This window comes from Lolium perenne, chromosome 4 (assembly GCF_019359855.2).
Source record: "Lolium perenne isolate Kyuss_39 chromosome 4, Kyuss_2.0, whole genome shotgun sequence".
Taxonomy (NCBI): domain Eukaryota; kingdom Viridiplantae; phylum Streptophyta; class Magnoliopsida; order Poales; family Poaceae; genus Lolium; species Lolium perenne.
Genome location: NC_067247.2, coordinates 57401348 through 57427040, shown reverse-complemented (window position 1 = coordinate 57427040; position 25693 = coordinate 57401348). Strand labels below are relative to the sequence as shown.

Genomic DNA, 25693 nt, shown 5'->3' with positions numbered 1-25693 from the left:
TTATGCTCGCAGCCTAATTCTTTCAGTAATTTTCGTGACACCATATTATTGAGCCGCGACAAACTAACTCTCGCGGAAGTTTATGATGCTCTCCAACAAAAGGAGAAAATGAAATCTATGGTGCAGGCTGAAAGTTCGTCCTCCAAGGCGGAGGCATTAGAGGTCCGTGGCAGGCCTGAGCAGCGAGATAACTACTACCACAACAACAGAGATAAGAGCAAGGGCGACAGAGGTCGCTCAAAGTCCAAAGGACGTGACAAGTTCTGCAGGTATTGTAAAAAATCTAACCACAATATTGATGATTGTTGGAAGCTGCAGAACAAGGAGAAAAGGAACGAAACTTACCAACCGAAAAGTAATGATGGTAATGGTAAGGCTGCCGTTGTCACCGGTAAGGGTGAGGCTGCTGTTGTTGCTGGTAATGATGGTAGTGATAGTTCTGATGGAGATTGCTTAGCTGTCTTGGCTGCATGTGTTTCACATGGTGATGAATGGATTCTTGATACTGCATGTTCGTTTCATATTTGCTGTAACAAAGATTGGTTTAGTTCTTATGAGTCTGTGCAGAGTGGAGATTTTGTGCGTGTGGGGAATGACAACCAGTGCAGCATTGTTGGCATTGGTTCTGTTCAGATCAAGACCCATGATGGGATGACACGCACGTTGACAGGAGTGAAACACATACCCTCCATGGCGAGGAATTTGATCTCTTTGAGTACCCTTGATTGTGACGGGTACAAGTACAAAGGTGGGAACAAACTTTTGAAGGTATCATCAGGTTCTCTCATTATTATGATTGGTGATATGAATTCTACGAAATTATATGTCCTAAGAGGTAGCACTTTGCCTGGTATTGCTGCTGCTGTTAGTTCTGATGAATCTAGTAAAACTAACCTTTGGCATAAGCGTCTTGGACATATGAGTGAGCTTGGCATGCCAGAATTGGCAAAGAGAGAGCTAATTGATGGCTGCGATTTAGGTAAGCTTGAGTTCTGTGAGCACTGCATCTTTGGTAAGCATAAAAGAGTAAAATTTAATGCTTCTGTTCATACCACCAAAGGCATTTTAGATTATGTACACGCTGATGTTTGGGGTCCGTCCCGTAGAACTTCTAATGGTGGTGCTAATTACATGCTTACTATTATTGATGATTACTCAAGGAAAGTGTGGCCATATTTCCTGAAACATAAATCTGATGTTTTTAATGCTTTTAAGAAGTGGAAAGTTATGGTAGAAACCCAAACTGAAAAAAGGTTAAGATACTCCGTACTGACAATGGTATGGAATTTTGTTCAAATGAATTTGATGAGTTTTGCAGCAATGATGGGATGGTAAGACATCATATCATTTCGTACACCCCTCAACAGAATGGCGTGGCTGAACGCATGGACAGGACTATTTCGAGGGCTCACTGCATGTTGTCTAATGCAACGATGCAAGAAGAGATGCAATCGCTTGAGAAGAATGGCACATGGGATGTTGTGCACTTGCCTAAACAAAAGAAGGTTGTCTGCTGCAAGTGGATATTTAAAAGAAAGGAAGGTTTGTCTCCTAATGAGCCTCCACGGTTTAAGGCAAGGTTAGTAGCAAAAGGTTCCAGTCAAATTCCAGATGTTGATTATAATGATGTATTCTCCCCGGTTGTGAAGCATAGTTCTATTCGTGCTTTCTTTGCTATTGTTGCTATGCATGATCTTGAGCTTGAGCAGCTAGATGTAAAGACTGCTTTTCTGCATGGTGAGTTGGAGGAGGAGATATATATGGACCAACCTGAAGGTTATGTTGTGCCTGGTAAGGAGGATCTTGTTTGCAAATTAAAGAGGTCCCTTTATGGTCTGAAACAAACGCCACGATTAAAGGGTATAAAAGGTTTGATTCATTTATGCTTACACATGGTTTTGAGAGATCTCAATATGATAGTTGTGTGTATATCAAGTTTGTTAATGGATCACCTATTTATTTGCTGCTATATGTTGATGATATGTTGATTACTGCCAAGAGCATGAAAGAGATCACTATTTTAAAGAATCAATTAAGTAGTGAGTTTGAGATGAAGGATCTTGGTCCTGCTAAGAAAATACTAGGCATGAAAATTAAAAGGGACAGAAAGTCTAGTTTGTTGTTTCTTAGTCAGGAAAAGTACATTGAGAAAGTTTTTTATCGTTTTAATATGCATGATGCAAAGTCAGTTACTACTCCTATTGCTTCTCATTTCAAGTTGTCAGCTTTGCAATGTCCTAGCTCTGAAGATGATATTGAGTACATGTCTCGAGTTCCCTATCATAGTGTTGTTGGTTCCTTGATGTATGCCATGGTTTGTTCACGTCCTGATCTGTCATATGCTATGAGTCTGGTCAGTCGATACATGGCTAATCCTGGTAAAGAACATTGGAAAGCTGTTCAGTGGATTTTCAGGTACCTTCGCGGCACATCAAAAACTTTCTTGAGGTTTGGCAGGATTGGTGAGGGGCTCGCCGGATATGTGGATTCAGATTATGCTGGCGATTTGGATAAGAGAAGGTCTCTCACAGGTTATGTGTTTACTGTTGGTGGATGTGCTGTTAGCTGGAAGGCTACTTTGCAGGATGCTGTTGCACAATCTACTACTGGGGCTGAGTACATGGCTATTGCTGAGGCAGGTAAAGAGGCTGTTTGGCTGAAAGGTTTATATGCTGAGCTTTGTGGAGATAATTCTTGCATTAAGTTGTTCAATGACAGTCAAAGTGCTATTTATCTTACTAAAGATCAGATGTTCCATGAGAGGACAAAGCACATTGATATTAAGTACCACGCAATCAGAGATGTGGTTGCAAAAGGTAAAGTGAAGGTATGCAAGATTAGTACTCATGATAATCCTGCTGATATGATGACTAAGCTTTGTCTGTGTCCAAGTTTGAGCTTTGCTCAAGCTTGGTTGGTATAACTGTTTAGCCCAAGTGGCTATTGGCGCCGGCAAGTGTTTTCTTTGTTGATTCAGGTGATTGTTGAAGTTCATGCTACAAGGAATTTGTCTCAAGGTGGAGTTTGTTATATTGTGATCCAAATTCCAAGAAGAGGCTAACTTCTGACGAGCGAAGCGAGGCCCGGATCGTTGCCACCGTCTATATATTTTCCCTGTAAGCCGCCGCTAGGGTTCGGTCGCATCATTGTACACCCACGGTGTTTGTAAACACCACCGAAATAGTGAAATTTTGCTGGCTGGCGCCCGTGGTTTTTCCCTTGTGTGTTGCAAGGGTTTTCCATGTTAAAATCTCGTGTCCCCTGCAGTGTTTTACTTTTCGTTCTTCGTTTATTATGCATCTTGATTATAACAAACCTGAACCAGTATGATCCATAAAAAGTGGCAGGAGCTAATCTGAACTAAAAACCAGCCATTTATGGATCGGAGAGATTACTTCATTTATGTATCCACACGACTAGTATCAAATTAAAACATCAGTTAAAGATAGCCCGTCCTTTGCAGCAGAACCCCCACCATTTAACAGTAAAATGCATGATTGGAACATCGCGCAAAAAGTTCCTGGAAATGTCAAGAATCGTCGCAACATCTCGCTTCAGGGTTCGCATGAAACATAGCATGGGCTTTTAGCATTTTCAGCTCAAGTATGCAACATACAAAAATAAACAAAAAACATAGCAGATGACCATAGTCGTCGCGGCATCTCGCCGAAGAAAAATATATACAAGTTTACAGCAAGTCGAGTGAGCATATGCAATATCAAAAATCACAAATAATACTAACATTGTGTGAGCACTGACGCCCCCAGATCAGTCTTGTCGTCGATGAGTCCAACTCACTGGACCCTTCTCGGAGGCGGGTCTGGCGAGGCCAAACCCATGCCCCTCAAGCCCATCCCTTCCCGAGCACATCGCACAAGCCTTTGAAATCGGGGCTACCAACCTTGAGCACAGATGGTAGTGTTGAATATTTCCTAGCCCTCTTCAGTGATATCTGTTTTATGATTGAACTGGCTAGAGCATGCAATTCTACATGGTATCATATCCTACAAGATTCTGGGTTCAAATCCTAGCCAACGCATTATTATAAATTTTTGCAGTCTCCCCAAAAATATCCAAAGATCCACGTCTAAGATCCGTGCGGGATATAAAAAAAGGATGCAATTCCACAGGTAGCACAACAGAAAAGCTACATCAGAACGGCGCTAGGCTATTGGACGCGCGTTGAATTGGAGCAGAGCGATGAAATAGCTTGGGGCGTGGTGGAGGAGCTCCTTCAGTACACGTTGTGCGAGAAGGAAGAAGAGAGTCGAGAAAGAAGGACCCGCGGGAAAGCGAGAGCGACCGATCGGTTCGCCTGATCGATCGGCAAACATTTTCCTTAATTTATAGGATGCTAATATCATGCAAAGAACGTGGAGAAAAAAATAATTGTATGACGAGTAGGTAGATCGCTCTTGATTGTCTGACACGTCATGACACTGGTACATTGTTCATGATCTCATGCACTGGCTCGATCACTGCTCATTGGACTTTTGAATTTCAATTTGAGAGTGGTTGTTCGATGTCTAAATGTTCTGAAATCTCAACGTAGATAGCTTTCCCTTTGTAGTTGAAGGCATTAACTTCCCACAGATCGGCACTCAAATGAGTTCGCCAGTTCAGTTCAAAGTTTAAACTGAGGTACAGTATTATATTGACGTTCATGGATCTCGTTAACTGTTGGCTCCCCGTACACTTGTCTTTTGAACCCCGCGTCAAGCAATTGTTTTGATGCCTCCAAGATCCGGAACACAAACGTAACGCCGGGTCCATTTTGTAGCTGGGCGAGTTTAGTATTTCCACGCACACATTTCAAATTCCACGAGTTCAAATATCAGATGGCGGGCTCGTTTGGGCAGGCATCTATCCGTCTCACCGGACCGCAACTTAAAAGAGCACAGTTCTATACGTATGACGTATCATCTCCACCGGAACACTCTCGCAGTCTCGCGTGTTCCTGGTTGGTGCTACACACACATTAAAAAATCAGCATCGCGAGAGAAAACCCAACAGAAAATTTAAAACGAATAGTATTCCTGATTCGAATCAAAATCTCTATTATTAATTAAGCGTTCCCTGCATCTAGACACAAGAGGAAAGAGTCAGCTTGTGCATAAAAGCACAAGGTACTACAGAAACGACCCTTTTCTTTTTCTTGCTATAATCACTATGCACGCATTTCTCCAACCAAATGGCGACGGGTTCTCTGATGTTTCTCTGACTAATTAGCGAATCATGTTAAAATTTCTCCTTCTGATCCAAGAAAATCAAACTGTACCAGTTTTGCTGTAGTGGCATGCCGGTACTATAGCTGCTGGTGGTTTAAGCAAAGAGATCGACGTGATAACTAACCGACATAGAGCTCATTTTATAATGCAGATACGGAAATGTCTACAGTATTTTCTTTTAAATATCCAGGAAAAAATTAGCACACACGCACATGTCAAGATACGGGTTTATTGCTTCGATCTGATTATGTACTGTACTCGAAATTGGCTTAGCACGCGGTTTTGTATGCACCACTGCCAACTTGATTTGTTTTGCTCGAGATTTGTACGTTACTCATGCTTTATTACCGTTTAAGGAGGGGTACACGCTACCGTTAATTGCAGTATACGTTCCACTAGGAGTAATTGTTGCTTGTGGGAAATTTATTTCAATCAATGTTTCATCGGACCATCTCGTTAATCATATTGTGTTTTTATAGGACAAGAATACAATGATTTTGAAATACGAATTCATCTGTTCCACTGAGCATAATATACACAAATTTTCCCCATGTTGAAGTATATTTCACTACTAGGAAAATGCCTATAGTCGCATGGGTTACCGCTGGCGCACCAAACTGGGCATACGCCGGTGCTAAATACCGCCGGCGCACCATGTTTCAGGCGCGCCGGTGATGACTCAGTACCACCGACGCATAAAAAATTTAGTGCGAGGGTGAACCAGGTTCGGACCAGGCCAAAAATCGGAACCCTCTTATCGCCGGCGCATCACCATGCTGGTGCACCGGTGGTAATTTGCTTAACACCGGCGCACCAACATGGTGGTGCACCGGCGGTAAGAGAAGCTGCGATTTTTTCCTCCCCATGGATCGCCTTTTTCAGTTTTCGAAAAATAAAAGAAAATGATAGAAATCTCAAAAAATAAAATCCTTCAAAATTCCCATGTGTTATGTTATCTAGTTTCAACAAAATTTTAAAAACATGAATTTCAATATATTATGCAAAATGGCATCATGTTTCAGTAAAACGGGATTTGAGGTTGCATACGACCTCCAATGGAAAAAAAATTTATATCAAAATATATCTACACAAAATTTTCTATCCGAATTCAACACCCTACGGCTGTTTAGAAATTTTTTAGATTTCCAAAATTCAAAAAGGAAAACATAGTTTTTTAGGTTTAAATATTAATGATAAGAAATAAAAAAGTACCCCCGGCGCACCACCATACTAGGTGCGCTGACGGTAACCTTTCCTATATAGGCACAAACCAGCCTCCTCCTCCTCTTCCTCCTCCTCCTCCACTACTCATCCCCTCCTCCTCCTCCTCCTCTTCTCCTTCCTTCTCTTTTTCTCATTTCTGGCGGCCTCCTCCTACTCCTCCTTCGGTGACCACCTCCTCCTCCTCCTCCTCCGGCGACCTCCTCTTCCTCCTCCTCCACCACCTCGGGTCTCCTCCTCCTCCGGTGACCTCCTCCCCCTCCACCTCGGGCCTCCTCCTCCTACTCCACCTCGGGCCCTCCACCTCCACCTCCTCCTCCTCCTCCTCCACCTCCGACCTTCTCCTCCTCCTCGTCGTCCTACTCCTACACCAGCGCGAAAACGACAACAAGGCGGCCCACGGTTTTCGAGGATGAACCCAAGCTAGATCTAGATCTAGATCTGCCTTTTTTTGAAATTTTAAAAAACATACAGCCGGCGCACCAGGCCTGATGCGCCGGGGATAACTTGTGTTACTGCCGGCACACCAGCTGGTACGCCGGCGGTAAGCCATTACCACCGGCCTGTTCCCACCGGCGGGCTCTGGTGCGCCGGCAGTAGCGTTTTTTGGTGCACCGGCAATAAACCTTTTCCTAGTAGTGTTTTCAGTTTTTCGTCACTTCGGATTTTTGGGTGAACTGCGAGAAAGCAAGATGACTCAAGTTCAAGACCTAGCCGCCGCAAATTATTCAATAATCAAGGTGACTCGAGTTCAAAAACTCTCCTCAACTATTCAAAAAATAACTCTCCTCACGATCCCAACCCGCTCCACCACCGTGTGAGGCCGAACCCTAGAGGGGAGAGGGTTAGGTCGCTAGATATGGGATGGCCACACGAGGAAGATAATGGGGAAAGAAGGAAGTGATAAGGCTGAAGAGAAAGGAAAAACACGCAACTCGTCGCCAAGCAAATCCGTAACTTCGCACATCCTTACAGCTGAATTTAGTAGATCTCAGAGAGTTCTAATCGAACACTCTAACAATCATGAGAGGTGTGAATTGATACTCCATCTGTCCTAAAACATACTTAACCTTTTATAGATACATACGATCTATAACTCTAAGAGGTATAGATCCATATGTATCTAGATAAAGTTGAATAACTTTTTTAGAGACGGAAGGAGTACATTGCAGCCTCAGAGCATCTCCACTCCCCCTACCACAATACGGCGTCCGGTGACGCTGTTTTTCGGTCCGAGTGTGGGTGCTGGCGCATAAGCGATTATGGGTAGGCGCCGACGCCCAACTGTTCTCCCTGTACGCCCAATTTTTTTTACTATAATTTGAATTTGAAACAACAAATGAACTACAACAATTTATTACAAGTTTAACAAATAAATATGTTCGTCATAGCAAAAAAATAGTATAAGTTCAACAAAGCACACAAATAATTTAACAAGTTTGGATCACACTGGCATATAGATAAATTAACTAGGTGACAGCTTTGCAGATCCACAAACGTTCCACTAGATCATCTTGCAGTCGGTGATGAAACGTGTCCCGAACTTCTTCACGCATGGTGAGAAAAGCAGCAAAGGATGGTGGCACATCGTGATCAACATCGATAAGAGGACACATCCGTGCAATAGATCATCGGTGAAGCAATCTGCATAGAGCATGTGGTAGCCTTTCATCCTCTGCCTTGGCTTGCTCTTGCGGCTCCCTGACGCGGAACCACCAGTTATCGGTTCATCCTCCTCGACGATCATGGCTAGGAGGGCGACGATGATCGACAAATGATCCTCGTCACTGACGGCTTCCGTCGCTGCAATGGCAACAACGACTTCCTTATCCATCAAAGCAACAGTCACCTCCTCGTCGTCAGAGTCTATCTCCTTGGCAAACCGTTGAACACCACGCGTGCAAGGTGGGCGCGGGGTTGGGGACGGTGAATGGGAGGCGGTTGGCGGCGGAGGGATGGCGGTGTGGTGGGTGGTGTGGTAAAGCGGGGAAGTGGAAAAGTATTTGGTGGCGAAGCGGTTCGTACCGGAGACTACTGGCCAACGGCGGCGAGGGGTGGTTGCCGTGCCAATCTGGGTCACGGGAGGTTGTTGCGAGGCGGGGATGACGATATGGGAAGGGATTTCTGAGAGACTCGACGACATGGCTAGCCCACAACGCTATATCGTCCATCTCGCGCCCCGGCCAGCCCCGTGTGGATTGAGTTCAGCTTGGGGATGCCGGATAAGTTACTAGACCGTATCGACGCCCTCATTTTCACGTTTTTAGGACTATCGGGGGACCGAATGGAGATGCTCTCAAGTTCTCCATCAGATTGCAAAGTTGAGCTATCTTCCATCTACTCCAATGGAATTATCTTGTTTCTACTAGGATCTAGCATCACAACTTCTTGCATTTCTTCATGGCAACTCGACCACATTGTCCTGTACTATTGCATCGTGCGCTCCAGCAGTGGCTGGCTAGCATCCAGTTTGATTTAGCTTTACACGAGAGCACGCAGAGGCAGAGACCTGGCAGGCAAGAGAGAGGATAGGTGAGCTGTGCCTGCCCGATGAGTGAGTGAGCGAGTGACGCAGAGCGGTGCAGGACTGTCCGTCCGGAGGCGCAAAGCAACGGACCGTTGGCGATGGCGAGGGAGGTGGGCCCCACCTCCCCCCTTCCGTTCCGTGTCGCCTTCTCCAGCTGCCGCCAATTAATTATTCTTCCCCCCATTAAACCACCTCCTCCACCTCCGCCTCCGCCTCCTCCCATCAACTCCCTCCTCCAGTCCTCCTCCTCCCCTGAATCTCTTCGTGCGCGGACCGCGTCGCCTCCCGTCGTGCCACCCACCGAGCCCGCCATACGTACGCGCTCAAGCTGCCATTTTTTCTACGGAGCAACCACTCTTCTTCTCTTCTGTCGGGAGCTTTTGGGCGGTTCCGCCCGTGAGCAGCGCAAACGGCTCCGCGGCGGCGCATTTTGGCGGAGAGGTTCCGGCTCCGGCGCCGTTTCTGATCGATCTTCCAGCCGGCATTCGTGGTTTCTAGCGGTGTCCGATTATGTCGGGCGGCGGCGGCCCGGTTTGGTGACTAGGTGCGGGTGGCCAGGCAATCAATCCAGTACGGCAGCAGCAGTAGCGGTAGAAGGGGCCTCCTTTTCGCGGCGCCCCTTTTTCGCCGCCGCTGCTGGTGCGGTGGGGTGGGGATGCGCCTCGCCTTTCCGCGGCCTCCTCCTGGCGTGATTCCCAAGCCTCGTTGGCGTCCGTTTCTGGTGGATTAGATAGAATCGCATCTTACTTAATCTTTCCGGAGGAGGGGAGGGGACGAAGGAAGGTTCGGGGCAATGCCGAGCATCCGCGCTCCGGCCTCCAGGCAGACGGCCACCCTGCAGGTAGAGATCCTTTTTCATTCGAGACAGTGGGCTAGATTAACTCACTGATTGCAACTCTGTTTCGTTGCCTGCTTCTTGCTGGTATTCACAATTCTGTACCCATTCTGCAGGTGGCTGTCAAGTGCAGGCCACTGACCGACAACGAGCGGCGCCGCTCCCGGCACATCATACAGGTCATCGACGACAAGGTAAACACAGCCAGCTTGCTTCAGTTTCGTTGGGGTCGAACTACTACCACTTCGTGCAATGGCAGCGGGGTGGTTAGAATTTTGCCATGGACGGCAAGGCAGTAACGTGGTGCCCGTATGTATGCTTCTCCAGAATGTAGCCGTCCTGGACCCCGATCTCTCAAAGGGCTACCTCGACCTCATCCAAAACCGGACCAAGGAGAGGAGATACAGCTTCGATCACGTGTTCGCGCCAGGATGCTCAAATACGGTACGCAAGCTTTATTAGCCTATTAGCTTCTGCTGCTCTTACTGGGAATTGCTTTGCTTGCTTCTGATACTTTGCTGATTACAGTAAAATGTTTGAGTTCTGCATCGCAGCTTATAAGTCCCTAAATTGGTCCTAGCTCACGCTTGAGGAAATGATACTCCAAAAAGGTCCAAACCACAACTAACTTCTTTGGACCATCAATTGCCAGCTTAGCTGTTTCTCTTGCTTTGGGATAGTTACTATTGGCATGTACAAAACGCCAATTCATCCTGGAGCAGAGCAAGCCCTTGGCTGTATTCTTACTGTTAGGTATGCTATACCTAACGCATATACGTCTGCTTCAGGGAACAGGACTCTAGTTTAGTGAACCAATTTCCAAAACCCACATTTTTATACTGGGATTCTGCTGCGCTAATCTGCAATTGCGTTTGCTTGCTTTTCATACTGGGCTCGTATGCTGATTATAGCAATGGAGAATTGGTGATATCTTGCATTCTAGGAAATTATACTCTGAAAAGGCAAAGACCGCAACCAACTTCATTGCATTATTAATTGCCAAAACTTAGGAGGTCCTCTTTGCTTTGGATTGTTGTAAGCTGCAATAATACTATTGGTATGTACAAAACGCCAGTTCAGTCTGAAACAAAGGAAACCCTTGGCTGTATTCCTACTGTTAGGTATGATACCTAACGCGCGGACGTGTTCTTAGGGGAAAATGACTCCAGTTTAGAGAACCAATTTCCAAAACCCAGATTTTTATCAGAGACTTGGACTGGAGTCTGAGGCATTTGTTATAAAATTACACTTTATCTTCATCGCTTACCAAGTGACTATAATTAAGTGCAACTAGCTAGGAAATCGTGTTTCATCCCAATGCCGTCTCCCTGATACAGTTCCAGTAGTCTACTATACACCCATATTTTTTACCCGGTACCACTGGCGGCTTAACAATAGAATTACTAATGCATAAGGGTGTAATCAATTTTCTTTAGAGATGGTTGAGCTTTGATCCATTTTCTGCACCTTTGTAAACATTGGACGGTGACTTGGTAATGAATATGGCTGTGTGCGTCAGTCGATGGAGATGCGGGGGCATATCCCCTTTTTGAAAAAAAAAGTATACTACTTGTTTCTATTGTGCTAAGATTTTAAAATTATGTAGGTTTAGTTAGTTTTTTGACTATTTGCTGTGCCCTCTGTCCTGCAATTGAGTTTCCCAGAGATTACGTGAGTATTGAATGGCTGGAATGAATTAGATATCCAAATCATACATATGTGCTGGACTGCTGGGTTGAGTTGAGCTTCATGTCAAAGCCAGATGCTCCATTACGGTACACAAGCTTATAGAACTGTGGTGCTCTCATCTGGGATTGCTTTGCTTGCTTTTTGTTTGGAGTCTGTGTCACAGCTTAGAACCCCCTAAATGGTCATATCTTGCATTTTAGGAAATGATACTCCAAAAAGGCCAAACCACAACTAACTTTTTGGGATCATTAATTGCCAACCTTAGGAGTTTCTCTTGCTTTGGATTGTTGTAAGTTAATAGTATTGGCCTGTACAAAATGCCAATTCAGTCTGGAACAAAGGAAACCCTTTGCTGTATTCTTACTGTTAGGTATGCTCACTGTTTGAAAAGGCAACGCCTAAGCTACGCTTAAGCACGCTTAGGCACTAGGCGTTAGACAAACGCCTCGCCTAGAGCATAAGCGGAAGCCTAGGCAGTGCAATTAACAAATTGCCATCTCCAATAAGAAATTTTGTCATATTTCACTGACAAGTCAGATGATTAATATTACAATGATAGTTGTTGATAGTTTACTCATTTACATGTTCTAAATTAATGTATTCTCACATATAATAACCTATATGCACACTTGATGGTAAAGAAATGTATGCCCGCCTAGGCTGCGTCTAGGGGAAATTGGTCATATCTTGCATTCTAGGAAATTATTCCCCGAAAAGGCCAAACCACAACCAACTTCCTTGCAGTATTAATTGCCAAAATTAGAAGTTTTTTTTTTTGCTTTGGATTGTTGTAAGTTGCAATAATACTATTGGTATGTAGAAAACGCCAGTTCACTCTGGAACAAAGGAAACCCTTGGCTGTATTCTTATTGTTAGGTATGCTACCTAATGCATGTACGTGTTCTTAAAGGAAAAGGACTCCAGTTAGATAACCAATTTCCAAAACCCAGATTTTTATGAGCACCTTGGACTGGAGTCTGAGGCATGTTTTATACAATTACACTTTATCTTCATAGCTTACCACGCGATTATAATTAAGTGCAACTAGCTAGGCAATCGTGTTTCATCCCACTACCGTCTCCCTGATACAATTCCAGTAGTCTACTATACACCCATATTTTTACCTGGTACCACTGGCGGCTTAAGAATAGAATTACTAATGCATAAGGGTGTAATCAATTTTATTTAGAGATGGTTCAGCTTTGTATCCCTTTTATGCACTTTGTAAACATTGGGATTGACTTCGTAATGAATATGGCTGTGTGCGTCAATCGATGGAGATGCCGGGGCATATTCCCTTTTCGAAAAAAGTACTACTTGTTTCTATTGTGGTAAGATTTTAAAATTTTGTAGGTTTAGTTAGTTTTTTCACTATTTGTTGTGTCCTGCAATTGAATTCCCCAGAGATTATGTGAGTATTGAGTGGTTGGTATGAATTAGATATCCAAATCATACATATGTGCTGGACTAATATCCAAATCATACATATGTGCTGGACTGCTGGGCTGAGTTGAGCTTCATGTCAAAGCCAGATGCTCCAATATGGTAACAAGCATATAGAGCTTATTAGTCTGTGCTGCTCTCATCTGGAATTTCTTTGCTTGCTTTTCCTTTGGAGTCTGTAGAACCCCCTAAATGGCCGTATCTTGCATTTTAGGAAATGATACTCCAAAAAGACCAAACCACAACTAACTTCTTTGGATCATTAATTGCCAACCTTACGAGTTTATCTTGCTTTGGATTGTTGTAAGTTGTAATAGTACTATTGGCATGTACAAAACGCCAATTCAGTCTGGAACAAAGGAAACCCTTGGCTGTATTCTTACTGTTAGGTATGCTACCTAACAGATATACGTGTTCTTAAGGGAAAAGGACTCCAGTTTAGAGAACCAATTTCATAAACCCATTAGAGCCCTGAACTGGAGCTTGAGGCATGTGTTATACTTTATCTTCATCTCTTACCCTGTAAACTGTAATTAACTGCAACTAGGCAGGCATTCCTCTTTTATCCCACGGTATGCCGGATATAATACCAGTAATCCACTCTACAACCATCCTTTTAACCTAGTAGCACTTGTTTCTATCCTGTTAACATTTAAAAATCATAGGTGTATTTCCTATACAACTACAACAGTTCAACAGTTCTGAACTGTAGCTGACTAATCTCCACTATTATGACCAAGGTCCACAAATATAAATGCCATACATTTTTTCCTGTTAATCTGCGACATGCTTGCCTTGTTTTAGTAATACACAAACCAACAAGTGCAGTTATCGAAAATGCATTTATATGCAAACTGATGCCAAGATGACATGTTTTGCTATCTAGTTTTTTATACTCATGGTTATAACCATATACGGAAACTGCAATTTCAGAATTGAGAATGTTATGTCTCTGCATTTAAGAACGGATGCTATGATTTAAGATGTGGATAAATGCTCTAGTCAGCTAACTGATGGAACTAATGCTGTGTTCTTGTGCTTCACGTTTCACACTATAACATCTCAAGATTTTAATTTGATAAACTCTTTCGTTGTACAGGACGTTTATAAGAATATTTCTTCCACAGTTTTGGGTGTAGTTCAAGGGCTTAATGTGACAGTCTTTGCTTATGGCTCTACCGGAAGGTACGCATTTACTGCAATAAGAAGACTTATCTTTATTCATCATCAAATATGTACAGCCTCGCACTCATAATACTCCAGGATCTCATATATTGATGTCATTAATGTGTTGTATGGATGATATGCTGTCCAAAATGCTTCTTCTAATATCACCATTGAATAAACATATTATGATTGCCTTAATTTTCTCAATTTTAGATTTCTGTGATGTGTACAATACCTGCTCAGCTTAACTTCTAATGATGTGACTGAGTGTTAAAATTTTGATTAAATGCCTGCCAACCCTAGATTGTATTCATTTTTCTAAATAAAATCAAAACTGTTCCCAGTTGCTAGGTCATGTTTCTTTGTTTCTTTAGTCCACTTGCATCATGTTACTATTTAAATGCCTGTTGCTACACTTGCATACTGAGCTACTATCTGAAGTTGTTCCATATGCATATTTATATATTCTGTTGTATGTGATTGTACAGTGGCAAAACTTATACCATGGTCGGAAGCCACAATGATCCTGGTCTTATGGTTCTTAGCTTTCGCACAATCTTTGATCAAATAAAAAAAGATGATAGTTCAGATACATTTGAAGTCTCATGTTCATATCTGGAAGTGTACAATGAGGTAATGTGCAATATATTTGTGTTAATAATATTAAAATACCAGTCCTTCCAATATAAAGGTCATGCATGTGAAGCAATTGTTGGTTTTCTGAAATCCAGGTTATCTATGATTTGCTTGAGAAATCCTCGGGTCACCTGGAGCTTCGTGAGGATCCGGAGCATGGCATAACAGTTGCTGGTTTAAGAAGAATTAAGGTTTACAACTCTTTCTTCTGTATTTATTTTCCCTGGTAGTAAGAAGATAAATGTTTTGTGCTGGTAGTTTCAATTGCGTGGCCTTCTTTTCCATTATTTGCTCCCTTCTTTTTATCATTGTAACATCGTAATTCTTCTTTGTGAACATACTGATATCCGTTGTTTTTTTTTAACATAATGTTACCTGTTATTTGAGTATCCAATAAGTCGACAAAGAAGGAAAAACTACTAGATATGCCTGTTGTGATTTTAAGTAATTTGCAGCAAAAAGCTCTGCTATTAAATACTGTAATGCCAATTTTATTCCCTTTGTCCAAGATACTCGATCAGTCTTGTGTATGATAAGATCATATTACCAATCTGGTCCTTCGTTTTGTATGAAGCCTTCGTTCTTATGTTTTTGTCCACTTTTAATAATATCTGGGGTGGTCTATTGCATGCATTTTCTGAAAGCTTGCCTGTTAATCCCCATTGATTTCAGTGAAACCAAATTTCGATGCCTAAACTCTTACTTTTCTAGGTCCATTCAGCAGATAAGATTCTTGAACTCTTGAACATTGGCAACAGTAGACGCAAGACAGAGAGCACGGAAGCAAATGCAACTTCATCACGGTAATTTTTTTTTCTGCTTTCCTTTTTACGTTCCATGCTGTACTGGAGTTTACTTAAATTTTTAATCTGATAAAATTTTGAGATTGTGAGTCTATAAAGACAGTTAAGTGGTAATAGTGCCTGTCAATTTTTACAATATTCTCACATAGGAAAATTCTGTCTTTCCCCTCTTTTTTCAAGTTCACATGCGGTACTGGAGATTACTGTAAGACGAAAGCAGAAAGGACAGTATGGTAGTCAAGTTCTTCGTGGAAAGCTTGCCTTGGTTGATCTTGCGGGCAGGTAAATAACTATTATTTTTAAACAGTTGTTCCTTTTCACCCTGCCAAGTAAAAATAAGCTGTAAAACAATTTTCTGTGCACAGTGAGAGGGCTTCTGAAACGAACAACTTTGGCCAAAAGCTCAGAGACGGAGCTAACATTAATCGGTCACTTCTAGCATTAGCAAATTGCATCAATGCCCTTGGCAAGCAAAATAAGAAAGGTCTCGCATATGTTCCATATCGCAACAGGTATTTCAAGTGTAGATTCTAGTATCTGACATCAAATCTGTCCATTTTAGATATATGACACCAGCTATTTGCAGCAAATTAACTCGAATCCTGAAGGATGGTCTCTCTGGTAATTCCCGAACTATTATGATCGCTACAATATCACCAGCTGATGATCAGTATCATCACACTACGAATACGCTCAAGTATGCGGATCGTGCTAAGGAGATAAAAACACATGTCCATGTAAGTGTCAGTTCTATCGGTTGAGTCCTCAGACAATGAGGTGCTCTTTCTGTTGATTCATCTTTTTCTTCACACTACAGAAAATAGATCTGTATCTGAATCATATATGCTAAAGTAGCCATATATATTATTCTGATGTCTGTTCTTCCATACAGAAAAATATCGGAACAATTGACACTCACGTTGAAGACTATAAGAGGATGATTGAGAATCTCCAGGTTTGCCTTAGTGTGGGAACAAGTTGATTTCTACGGTTTTACCTAATTGTTGACCAGAATAAAATAATAAAAAAGTGCCGCAACATCACATTGTAGGTTGAGGTTTCTCAGTTGAAAAAAGAATTAGCTGATAAGGAGCATCAGTTAACTGTAAAGCCTGCTGAAAAGGCTGCAGATAGTGAGCTATCTTGGCTAAATGTCCTGAGCCAGGAAACTGGTGAGAATGTTCAGGAACGCATAAATCTACAGAAAGCACTGTTTGAGCTCGAAGAAACCAATAAGCATAATCGAATGGAGCTCCAGCATCTTGACGGCGCGATTGCAAGACCGCAGGTTGGTAACTTGACCGATCAGTTTGTTGAGAATCTTCCATTAAACCGACTGTAGCAGCTCTTTCATACAACTGTAGTTGCAACAAATCTCTAAAAGAAGACACTACGTACAATGTACTGATGGTTTTGTATTCAGGTGAATGAGAAGGATTATACAGTTTTGCAAGCCTTAACATCAAGGAGACAAGTTATTCTTGACAACATCCGTGACAATGATGAAGCTGGTGCTGGCTACAGAAAGGTATATATAGTGTAGGTGAAGGTTTTATTTGCTATCACCTTGAGGCAAACTTACATGGCTATCCTTTTCCATGTAGGACATTGAACTGAACGAAAGCCGCAGGCGTCAGCTCCAAGATATGATTGAGGAAGCTACCAGTAACAATGGGAACAAAACTTACCTGCAGATTCTCAGCCAATACAGACTTCTTGTGAGTAATCGCCCATGTTCATTTTGTTTGTGTTTGTTCCAGAATATGATATTCCCAAAAGTTGCTTATATAATTTATCCTTTAGGGAATGAGTAATGCTGAGCTTCAAATTGAGATGGCTATGAGGGATCAAGTCATCCATAATCAGAGGGAATCTCTAAGGAGCCTATGGAACATACTCTACGGAACAGGGCTAAACCAGAAACAGATTCTGAAGCTTGCAGCTAAGCAAGGTTTAACTATAGATGGCTGTCCTCTGCCTAGCTCGAGCCCTGATGTTACCACATCACCTTCCTTTCTGCACCATGGAAGGATACCACCATTCATGTCGTTTCCTAGTCCACAGTCACAATCTTCTCCATCCAGTTGCTTTTTCCAACAAGGTTTCAGCACCATGTCCGTTATGAAAACCCAACATGAGACACCTACCATCTGTAGGCAGGAACATCTCAGCTCTTACTACATGATGTCTGACTGCTCGCCTGGTGCTGTTGATGGAAAACAATGGGCAAGTGGAAGGTCAACACCGTACTTTTCCACCCCAGGAAAACCTGGGGAAATGCATGGTTTCTACCCGGGAATGAAAAGTGAGAGGTCGCCATACAGCGGGGAACAACCCACCTCTTATTCTGGAAACGAAGATTTCAGTGCGCGGAGGAAGGTAATGCGTTTCTCTCGTACATTCAAATTTCATTCTGAATTTGGTGCACTTGTTAGTTTTAACTTCCTCAAGTAGCCGGTCAAAAAGCATGGCATTGATAACAAGATATTATGTTCCAGTTCGAAAGCGCAGCGCAAGTGGTAAAATGTTAATCTTGACATAGACTGACCATGATTTTCATCCTTCTTCAGGATTCGTGCTCTAGAGAAAGGTAATGAGGAAGGACATGGAGATTCAACAAGAGTCATGCTCCCTCCATGCACACAACCAGCTGACATGGCTGTAACACCAGCCTGATGAAGCTTACAAGTTGAGCCCGTGTGTACAAACACCGGTGTTCCATTCCTGGATCTGCGAAAGCAAACCATAGATGTTAGCAGTAGTTTTTAGGCCAAGCTGTTGCCATGCCAAAGGCCATGTCCACGGCCATTTTTGTGCCTCTAGATCCTGACATGGCTCGCTCCACTCCTGTACAGTAGCTGTTAGTTATCTGAAATGTGGTCTTGATGTACCCCTTACTTCCATCTCTCCCTTGTATATAATGGATCTGTTGGGATTGGATCTGTTTTTAGGACAAGAATTCTGTAAATTTGCTGCAACTCCGACGCTTTTTCCATTAAGGCTCCGTTTATAATGCAAGAAATCCACGGGAAAAAAAAAAGATCAGGAATTCTAATTGCTCCAAAGGGGCCAAATTCAATGAGAGCTTTCGTCATCGTTTCGAAAGAACTGATGAAACGAGCATGTGTGGCAGTTAGCATTGAGTAACCTTCAGTCGAGCATCTCAGGCAGTTAATCTGCTGGGGCTGAACCTGCCATTTGTAACGCAAGAATTCCGCGAAAAAAGGGGGAAATCCCAGTTTTCCAAACGGGCCTGAATCAATGAGACCTTTTCGACACCGTTGGCGAAGAACCGATGAAACGAGCATCTCAGGCGGTTAGCATTGACATCACCGTTAGATAGGGGGGAATATGTGATGATTGAATCCAAGGACAGGATCGCAACGCTGGAGTAGGACGGATGATGAACAGAGAGAGGCCGCAAGGGCATGTGTTGCGCATGGGCCTGTACTACCACTAACTGCTGCTGCTGGCCCGGAGCTGGTGGGGATCTGCCATTCAATAACACCCCTGGACGTCGTCGTTACCCACTCCGGAGACCACATTCAAGCGTGCCGGCCGGGCAGCCATGGATGGATGGTCCTGCACCGAGCTCCGCTCTGCTGTAGCACTGAACTTAGACCACACAACTTCGCATCGATTGTTCATTCATGTATTCTGTAGCCGGTAGGCTCAAGTATCATTCATGGGTTTCGCTGAATGCAACGCGACACCGGCTGAATCTGCACGGCAACGCACATCGCGTCGCCATTACGTTCTATACCAGCTAGCTAGCTGCACAAGGTCAGGGCTGGGGCTGAGGCTGAGGCCTAGGCCAGCCCAGACGTACCTGCGTGACTGCTCTTGAGCATGTTTGGTCGGAGGGCCGGACAAGCAGCCACCCTGGCAGAGAATTGTCGATCGTCTTCCTTGTGATCGCAGGGAAGAAATTTGCAGAGAGTAAAGTGTAGAGATTCGATGATTTCTGCCTTACTTTTTCTTTCGATAACGGGTAGTTTGCAGAATAGACAAGGGAAAAGGAAACCATGCCATGCCGTAGCGGCCAACGCACAGGACAACCGCGATCTTCAGCTTCAGTTGCTGATCGATTACATCGATGACACGGCCTTGGCAAACCTAATGACAGCAGTTTGTCTGGCATGCCCATGTCTGGTTCTGCAAAACTTGGCGGCACTCTGGACCGGCCGGGTGGCGAGTAGAAACCGGAAGCGTGCACGCCCGCCGTGACCGGCGTGGCAAGCCAAATGCTGCATACAAACGCCCAAGGGCGCCCGCCCTGTGTTCCTGGCACGCACCGGCGTTGTGCACGCCACGGCGCCTCCATCGACCGGCGCTGGCGTCCTGTATCGGCACAGAAACTCGCGGTGTTTAGCGGATCCTACCAGATGATACCAGCTGCAAAGCTACTTTTAATTAGTGCCTACTAGCTGTAGTCTGTAGATGAGTCCTACCATTTTTTTTATTTCTGAACAGCTTAGCCCTAGTATTGAGCTGCTGTTTGCGGCGGTAAGATCGACCAGGGCAATAGGTCATGGCTGAACTGGACCACGGCGATGCGTGGTGGTGTTATGCAGATGATCGAGGATCGATCGTACAGTATCAGCGACGAAAATAAAACTTCAGTTTGGACCACATAAATGGCTGGTCCTAGTATCGCGCTCCCCATCAGCTCTCCTGTATTTTTCAATGGGATAGACGAGGTCCATGGCACGGGGTACAAAATGCGGCCAACTCGGAGCTAGCTAGCTTGCAAGACTTCTCGAGTAGCAACGACACCAAAATTAGGGGTAACTGTTGTTTTTGTTGGACCAATGAAGATATATACAATGCAAGCAAAAAACACTACGCTATCCCCATTTGTTTACTTGCCTCTAGGCTCTATATACTATCCCACGCCCTAATCTAGGACATAATTGAGCATTACCACTACGTTGAAAAAACTTGGCCAAGCACCAGCAACATACTATACTCTACGAAGCCTAATCTAATCAGAGTAAACTCCATCCGTTCAATGGAGCTTTCCAAGACTACTCCATTAGAGCAAGTGCTACAATAGTAGGCTATAAGTCAGTATATTTAGCATTTTTGCCTATATGGAGGATAGAGACAATTAGAAAAAAGGAGTGTGATCTCATGAAAGAGCCAGCCTCTATCTGTTCTCCTAGGTAAAAGAATTAAGGGTTCGTTTGATTCGTGGAATTTTCAGAACGCGGGAATAGCAAACACGCAGGATTGGAATTATATGTCCTCTGCAATCATGTAGGATGGGGTAACTACATGATTTTGGATCCACGAGCCATTTGATTGCACATGAAAACCAAACAAAATATAAAAACAGGTTGTAGTGAGTGATTTTTTTCGAAACATAGTGCAAATGAATTCTTTGTAGGAATTTCGAAGGGTGACACAACTGATTTGGTAGACATGGGTGTAGGTGCACCCATTTTAAAAAAAATAAAAAATTACCATTTAGAGGTTCCAAAAAATTGAAATAAATATTGGCATGTACATATTATCTTGATATGGTGCCAATTCTCAAGTGAAAATACGACCATATGTGGCCTATACGAAAAGGGGAAAATTAAAATTTGTATTTCTTTGGGAAGTATAAATCCAATCATTTTAGTGTCATTTGCACATTTTATCATTTTTATGTAGGTTATGTACAATCTTATTTTTTCTTGAGAATTGACACGAGTAAATGTCAATATAATATGTAGATGCAAATATTTATTTAAAAAATGGAAATTTTTAGATGGCATGTTTTCAAGTTTTGAATAAACATGTGTGCCCACACCCAGGTTCCACTAGCTGTTTCCGTTCCAAAGGGTTACAGTCCTATGAATCAAATAATCTTTGTAGAAAAAAATCCTATCGATCCAAATCCTACAAAAATCATACACGGTTCTTTTAAATCAAACAAGCCCTAAGTGCAAGAAGAAAGAAGGAAAGAAAGAAAGAAAGAAAGAAAGAAAGAAAGAAAGGAAGAAAGAAAGAAAGAAAAAAAGAAAGAGAGGAGGTGAAGAAAAGTCTTAGCTGGAGACGGGGAGCCATATTATGTTCGGTTGCCGCTTCGCTCGTCAGTTCTGGAGCTCTATCGGATCGCAGCCGGAGGAGCGCCGCCTGATCTCGGACGCTGCGACTTGCAGCCTCCCTCCGTCCGCTCCGCCCAGCTCAGCCTCCACCCTTCGCCTCCTCTGCCTGTGGCACCTATGGAAGCACCGCAACGATGTCGTCTTCAACGGGCTCGCTCCCTCCATTGAGCTTGTCCGGAAACGCTGCCGGGACGACGCTGTTCTCTGGCGTAATCGTCTTCCCATGTCGAAACGTGCTGACGTCGATGTTTGGCTTACTTTTTTTCTCCCCAGGCGCTGGCATGCTACGGCGTGACGGCTCCTTCTCCCCCGAGCACACGCCCCTCTCTCGCGTGCGGTGCTGCCTCTCTGCCTCTCTGATGTAATTCTCTGCTGTAAAAACTCTACGGGGAATTCACCCGATCCTTGGATGAATATGAATACAAAGCCATTCAGGTGGTGAGCCTTTGCGCTCGCCCCCGGTGAAAACTCAAAAAAAAAAAGAAAAGTCTTAGCCTAATAGCTAGAGAATGGCTAAACGGAGGCCAAACTACACGGAGCCCTTTAATTTGAAACATTGAAAAATCATATTTCAAAGTTTCAATAAATCTTTTTTTTGTAGAAATAGCTAATGATGTATACTACAATAGTGTAAAGCCTCAATATGCAGTATTTTATATTCTAGATTACATAAAGAATAAAAATCTGAACAAATTATATAGTGTTGAAATGTGCACTATTCACTATTTTTTATTTTTATTTTTTCCATTTTTGTGTAGCCTAAAGTACAAAATGATTCGCATTGAGATTTTTCATTGCCAGATTTTTATTTATTTTTGTACACATCATTGGCTACCTCTAGAATTATGTGTTAGATTTATTTAAAAGTTTAAAATATGAATTATGGGTGTTTGTAAATAAATTTTTATATGTAGCTCGGTCTCCATTTTAAATTGCCATAATAGCCAGTCTTATAGCTAACTCTATTATACACTCCATCCGTTCCAATGAATAATGTATATTATTAGTGTATCCCACGTCCTAATCTAGGACATGATTGATTAGTAGGACTACGTTGAAAAACTTTGTGCAATTAAGCACCAGCAATATACTCCACTCTAGGATGAAGGGTAATCTAATCAGAGTAAACTCCATCCCCTGGATGGAGGCAAGACTGCTACGCCATTCATGGTGATCACCATACAATCAAACTTTCGATGGAGAACGCCATTTGTTTACTCGATCGATCAGCTCTAGGATCTGCCCCTCGCGACCACGCCCTAATCTAGGACATAATTGATCATTACTACTACGTTGAAAAACTTCGGGCAAGCGCCACTACGAAGCCTAATCTAATCAGATATATATAAACTCCAGCCGTTCAAGGGAGCTTCATTCCAAGACCAGTCCAATCTGATCGAAGACGAGAGACAATCCAATCAAAGTTTAGATGGGGGTACGTGATCGACCGTGGAGCTTTGGAACCATGCATGCACGGTCGCCCGCGCCATGAACAGGGAGAATCTCAACCCTAGTTTCTTTCGCCTGTTCCAAAGGCCAAAGCGCTCACCACATGGGCGTGGGGTAAAGGGCCCTGGACCATAGAGCAGGAAAAATGCTAGTACACGTATCATTGCATAATCACACTTAACATTTTGGTCTTATCTGCTTGATTATCTTAACGATGCCTTTAAGCCCCGCTTTCGCCTCAACACATGCGGTTTGGGCGTGCATGCGTACGTAGAGCAGGCAGTGTCATCATCATCATTTCAGTTTGCTCTTAAACCTCAGGGAGCCACTGATAAAGTTGAGATTCTAAGAGCATCTCCACTCGTCTCCCCACAAAGCCCCCCACGGCCACTTTTTTCCATCCGGACGGCGAAATTCGGCCCAGTCGCGCCCCCAGTTCCTCGTTTTGGTCCGGATTTGGGCCTATTTTCATCCGGACTCCCCATGCCATCCCCGGCCCCCCGGGGAGCGCTCGGGGACTCCGGATGAAGCTAAACCAACCGCCCACGCCCACGTGTCTCCTCTTTCGTCCGGATTCCCCGAGCCATCCTCTTTTTCCCCGAGAAACGCCGCTTGGGGAGCACACGACTGGGAAACTACTCCTCCCCACGCCAAATCTTCCTCCAATCCGGACGAAAATTTCGCCGGATTTGGGCGTGGAGAGCGCCAACGAGTGGGGATGCTCTAACTGACTAAAGCAAAAGGCTTTGGTAGCCCTTTTGGCAGTATAGTAGCCCATCGACTTTGCGCAAAGGAGACCGTGGTTACTGCTGACAGTGCTTAGCAGATGAAGCATTTCGAGATCGCTTCAAACACAAACTAAACCAGGACAGGACTGACGAGGAGAATGCGTCTCGCCCTCGTCACCAGGCATTGAACCAAATGCATCCTATCCTGATCCTGTCACTGTGACTGTTCAGAACTGCTTAACCTCGCAGTAATAACTGCAGCAGCGCTGTAAACACTGCCTGCTTACTGGAACTGCTGCCGCCAGTAGAACACATACAGTACACCGCATGCATTACGTCATGCAGTCAAAGAAATGTTTTTTTTTGCCTGTTTACCGGCTCCTTCTGACCTCCAGTCCTCCTCTCCAATGGCGAAACACTGACGAGGAGTGGAGCAGAAACAACGGCTGGAAATTACCCTCGGAATCACGCGGCTGAGGGCGAAAGGGCGTGGGTACGGCTTCTGTTCTGTTGTGCTGCGGCAAGCGGAGCAGGGAAAGACAAGCGCAAGAATTTGACCGTGGTGGCATCTAGCGCCGAGCAGGGGGCACGGTGGGTCCCATCGTGTCAGTCATGCGTCGTAGGGCCCACTACGCGCAGTAGAAAACAATTATGTGATCGCCACCAACGGCGACAGCGAGTGAGTGAGCCTGCCTGCTCAAGTACTGCGCGCCACCAGCGTACAGGCACGAATAATCTTATCGCGGTAAGAAAAACTACTGTGGGAGACGAGAATGATTACTGTCCAAGTACGAGTAACAATAACTGATTAATCTGCTTGTACGTGCAGCAAGAGCATCGATCTCCACATAGGAGTATAGGACGCCGGCACTACCTCCTTGATAAAGAAAGGATCATTCCACACCGGTGAGGCCAATATGGCTGATCCCTAATCTTATTTTATTTTTTTATCAGGTTACAATATTTTGCCTAGTTTTGAACAACCATTCAAACGATATTGCGATGTTCAACGCGTAAATTGTTTCACACAATAATCCAAACATGCAAATTAAATTATTCACACACTATTCGAATAAATAGCAATTAAACTTGATCAAGAATCATGCGGCGTTTCCTCCTACTCTCCCACAAATGGTTAACTAGATCATTCCACGATTGAACACGAACTTGTGCATCTTGCATTTCGTGATGCATGGCTAGAAAGAAGCAAACTCGCCACATGCTTGGTCAAGTTGGATAACATGTCCTCGGTGATCAAATGGATGGTCATCATCTCGCTCTTGATGATCCTTTTGTGCAAATTCACACAATAGCTCACCCGTCTCCCATGCAGTTGACTCCGACATGCTTAGAGAGTCGTCTTGTGCATCTGGATGAGCTGCATAAGCTAGACACCGTAGAGGAGTCGTGCACTTCTGAACTGATGAAAAGCCCCGCAACCTGGTGCGGTCTTTCTTGCACATGAAGTAGTTGTCATGACGACGAACATGATTCGCATGAATAGCTCCTTGTTCATCATTAATCGCCACTGAAAATGATTGGCGATATGTGTTGCGTCGGCGGAGAAGTAGTCAGAGTCAAGCAACATCTGCATTATCATCTCGTCGTCATTGCTCATTGCGACAAACCGCCAAACACCTTTTGGGTGGGGTGAACGAATGAAACTATCAGCCGCCGCGTTATGTCGGCGAGTTGGGGTTATCCACGACAATGTGTTGTAGCGGTGGCACCGTCAGTTGCGGTAGCGTCGGCGGTGGTGGGGATCCTAGGTGGGTGGCCAGGAAACAAGCACGGAAGGCGACTGTGATGACGGTGATGACGAACTAGCTGGGTGTGAGATAGGTCGGGAGGGAGAGGGATGGGGAATGGACG

General features: G+C 43.9%; 1 protein-coding gene across 1 annotated transcript; it reads left to right on the top strand.

Annotated features, from left to right (window-relative positions):
• Positions 1-9153: 9153 nt before the first annotated feature.
• On the top strand, positions 9154-18548 carry LOC127292628 (kinesin-like protein KIN-8B). Its single transcript, XM_051322074.1, has 16 exons — positions 9154-9817; positions 9928-10005; positions 10139-10255; positions 14043-14128; positions 14599-14743; positions 14842-14937; positions 15458-15549; positions 15730-15831; positions 15915-16061; positions 16136-16286; positions 16442-16504; positions 16601-16837; positions 16973-17077; positions 17154-17267; positions 17353-17928; positions 18120-18548. The coding sequence occupies exons 1-16, from the start codon at positions 9770-9772 to the stop codon at positions 18141-18143; spliced, it is 2181 nt and encodes a 726-aa protein (XP_051178034.1). The 5' UTR covers positions 9154-9769; the 3' UTR covers positions 18144-18548.
• The last annotated feature ends 7145 nt before the right edge of the window (positions 18549-25693 follow it).

Coding starts and splice junctions, on each gene's coding strand:
- LOC127292628 (XM_051322074.1), top strand. CDS start 9,770: ATGCCGAGCATCCGCGCTCCGGCCTCCAGGCAGACGGCCACCCTGCAG. Junction 16,062..16,135: donor TATGTTCCATATCGCAACAG/GTATTTCAAGTG, acceptor AGCTATTTGCAG/CAAATTAACTCGAATCCTGA. Junction 17,078..17,153: donor CTGGTGCTGGCTACAGAAAG/GTATATATAGTG, acceptor TTTTCCATGTAG/GACATTGAACTGAACGAAAG.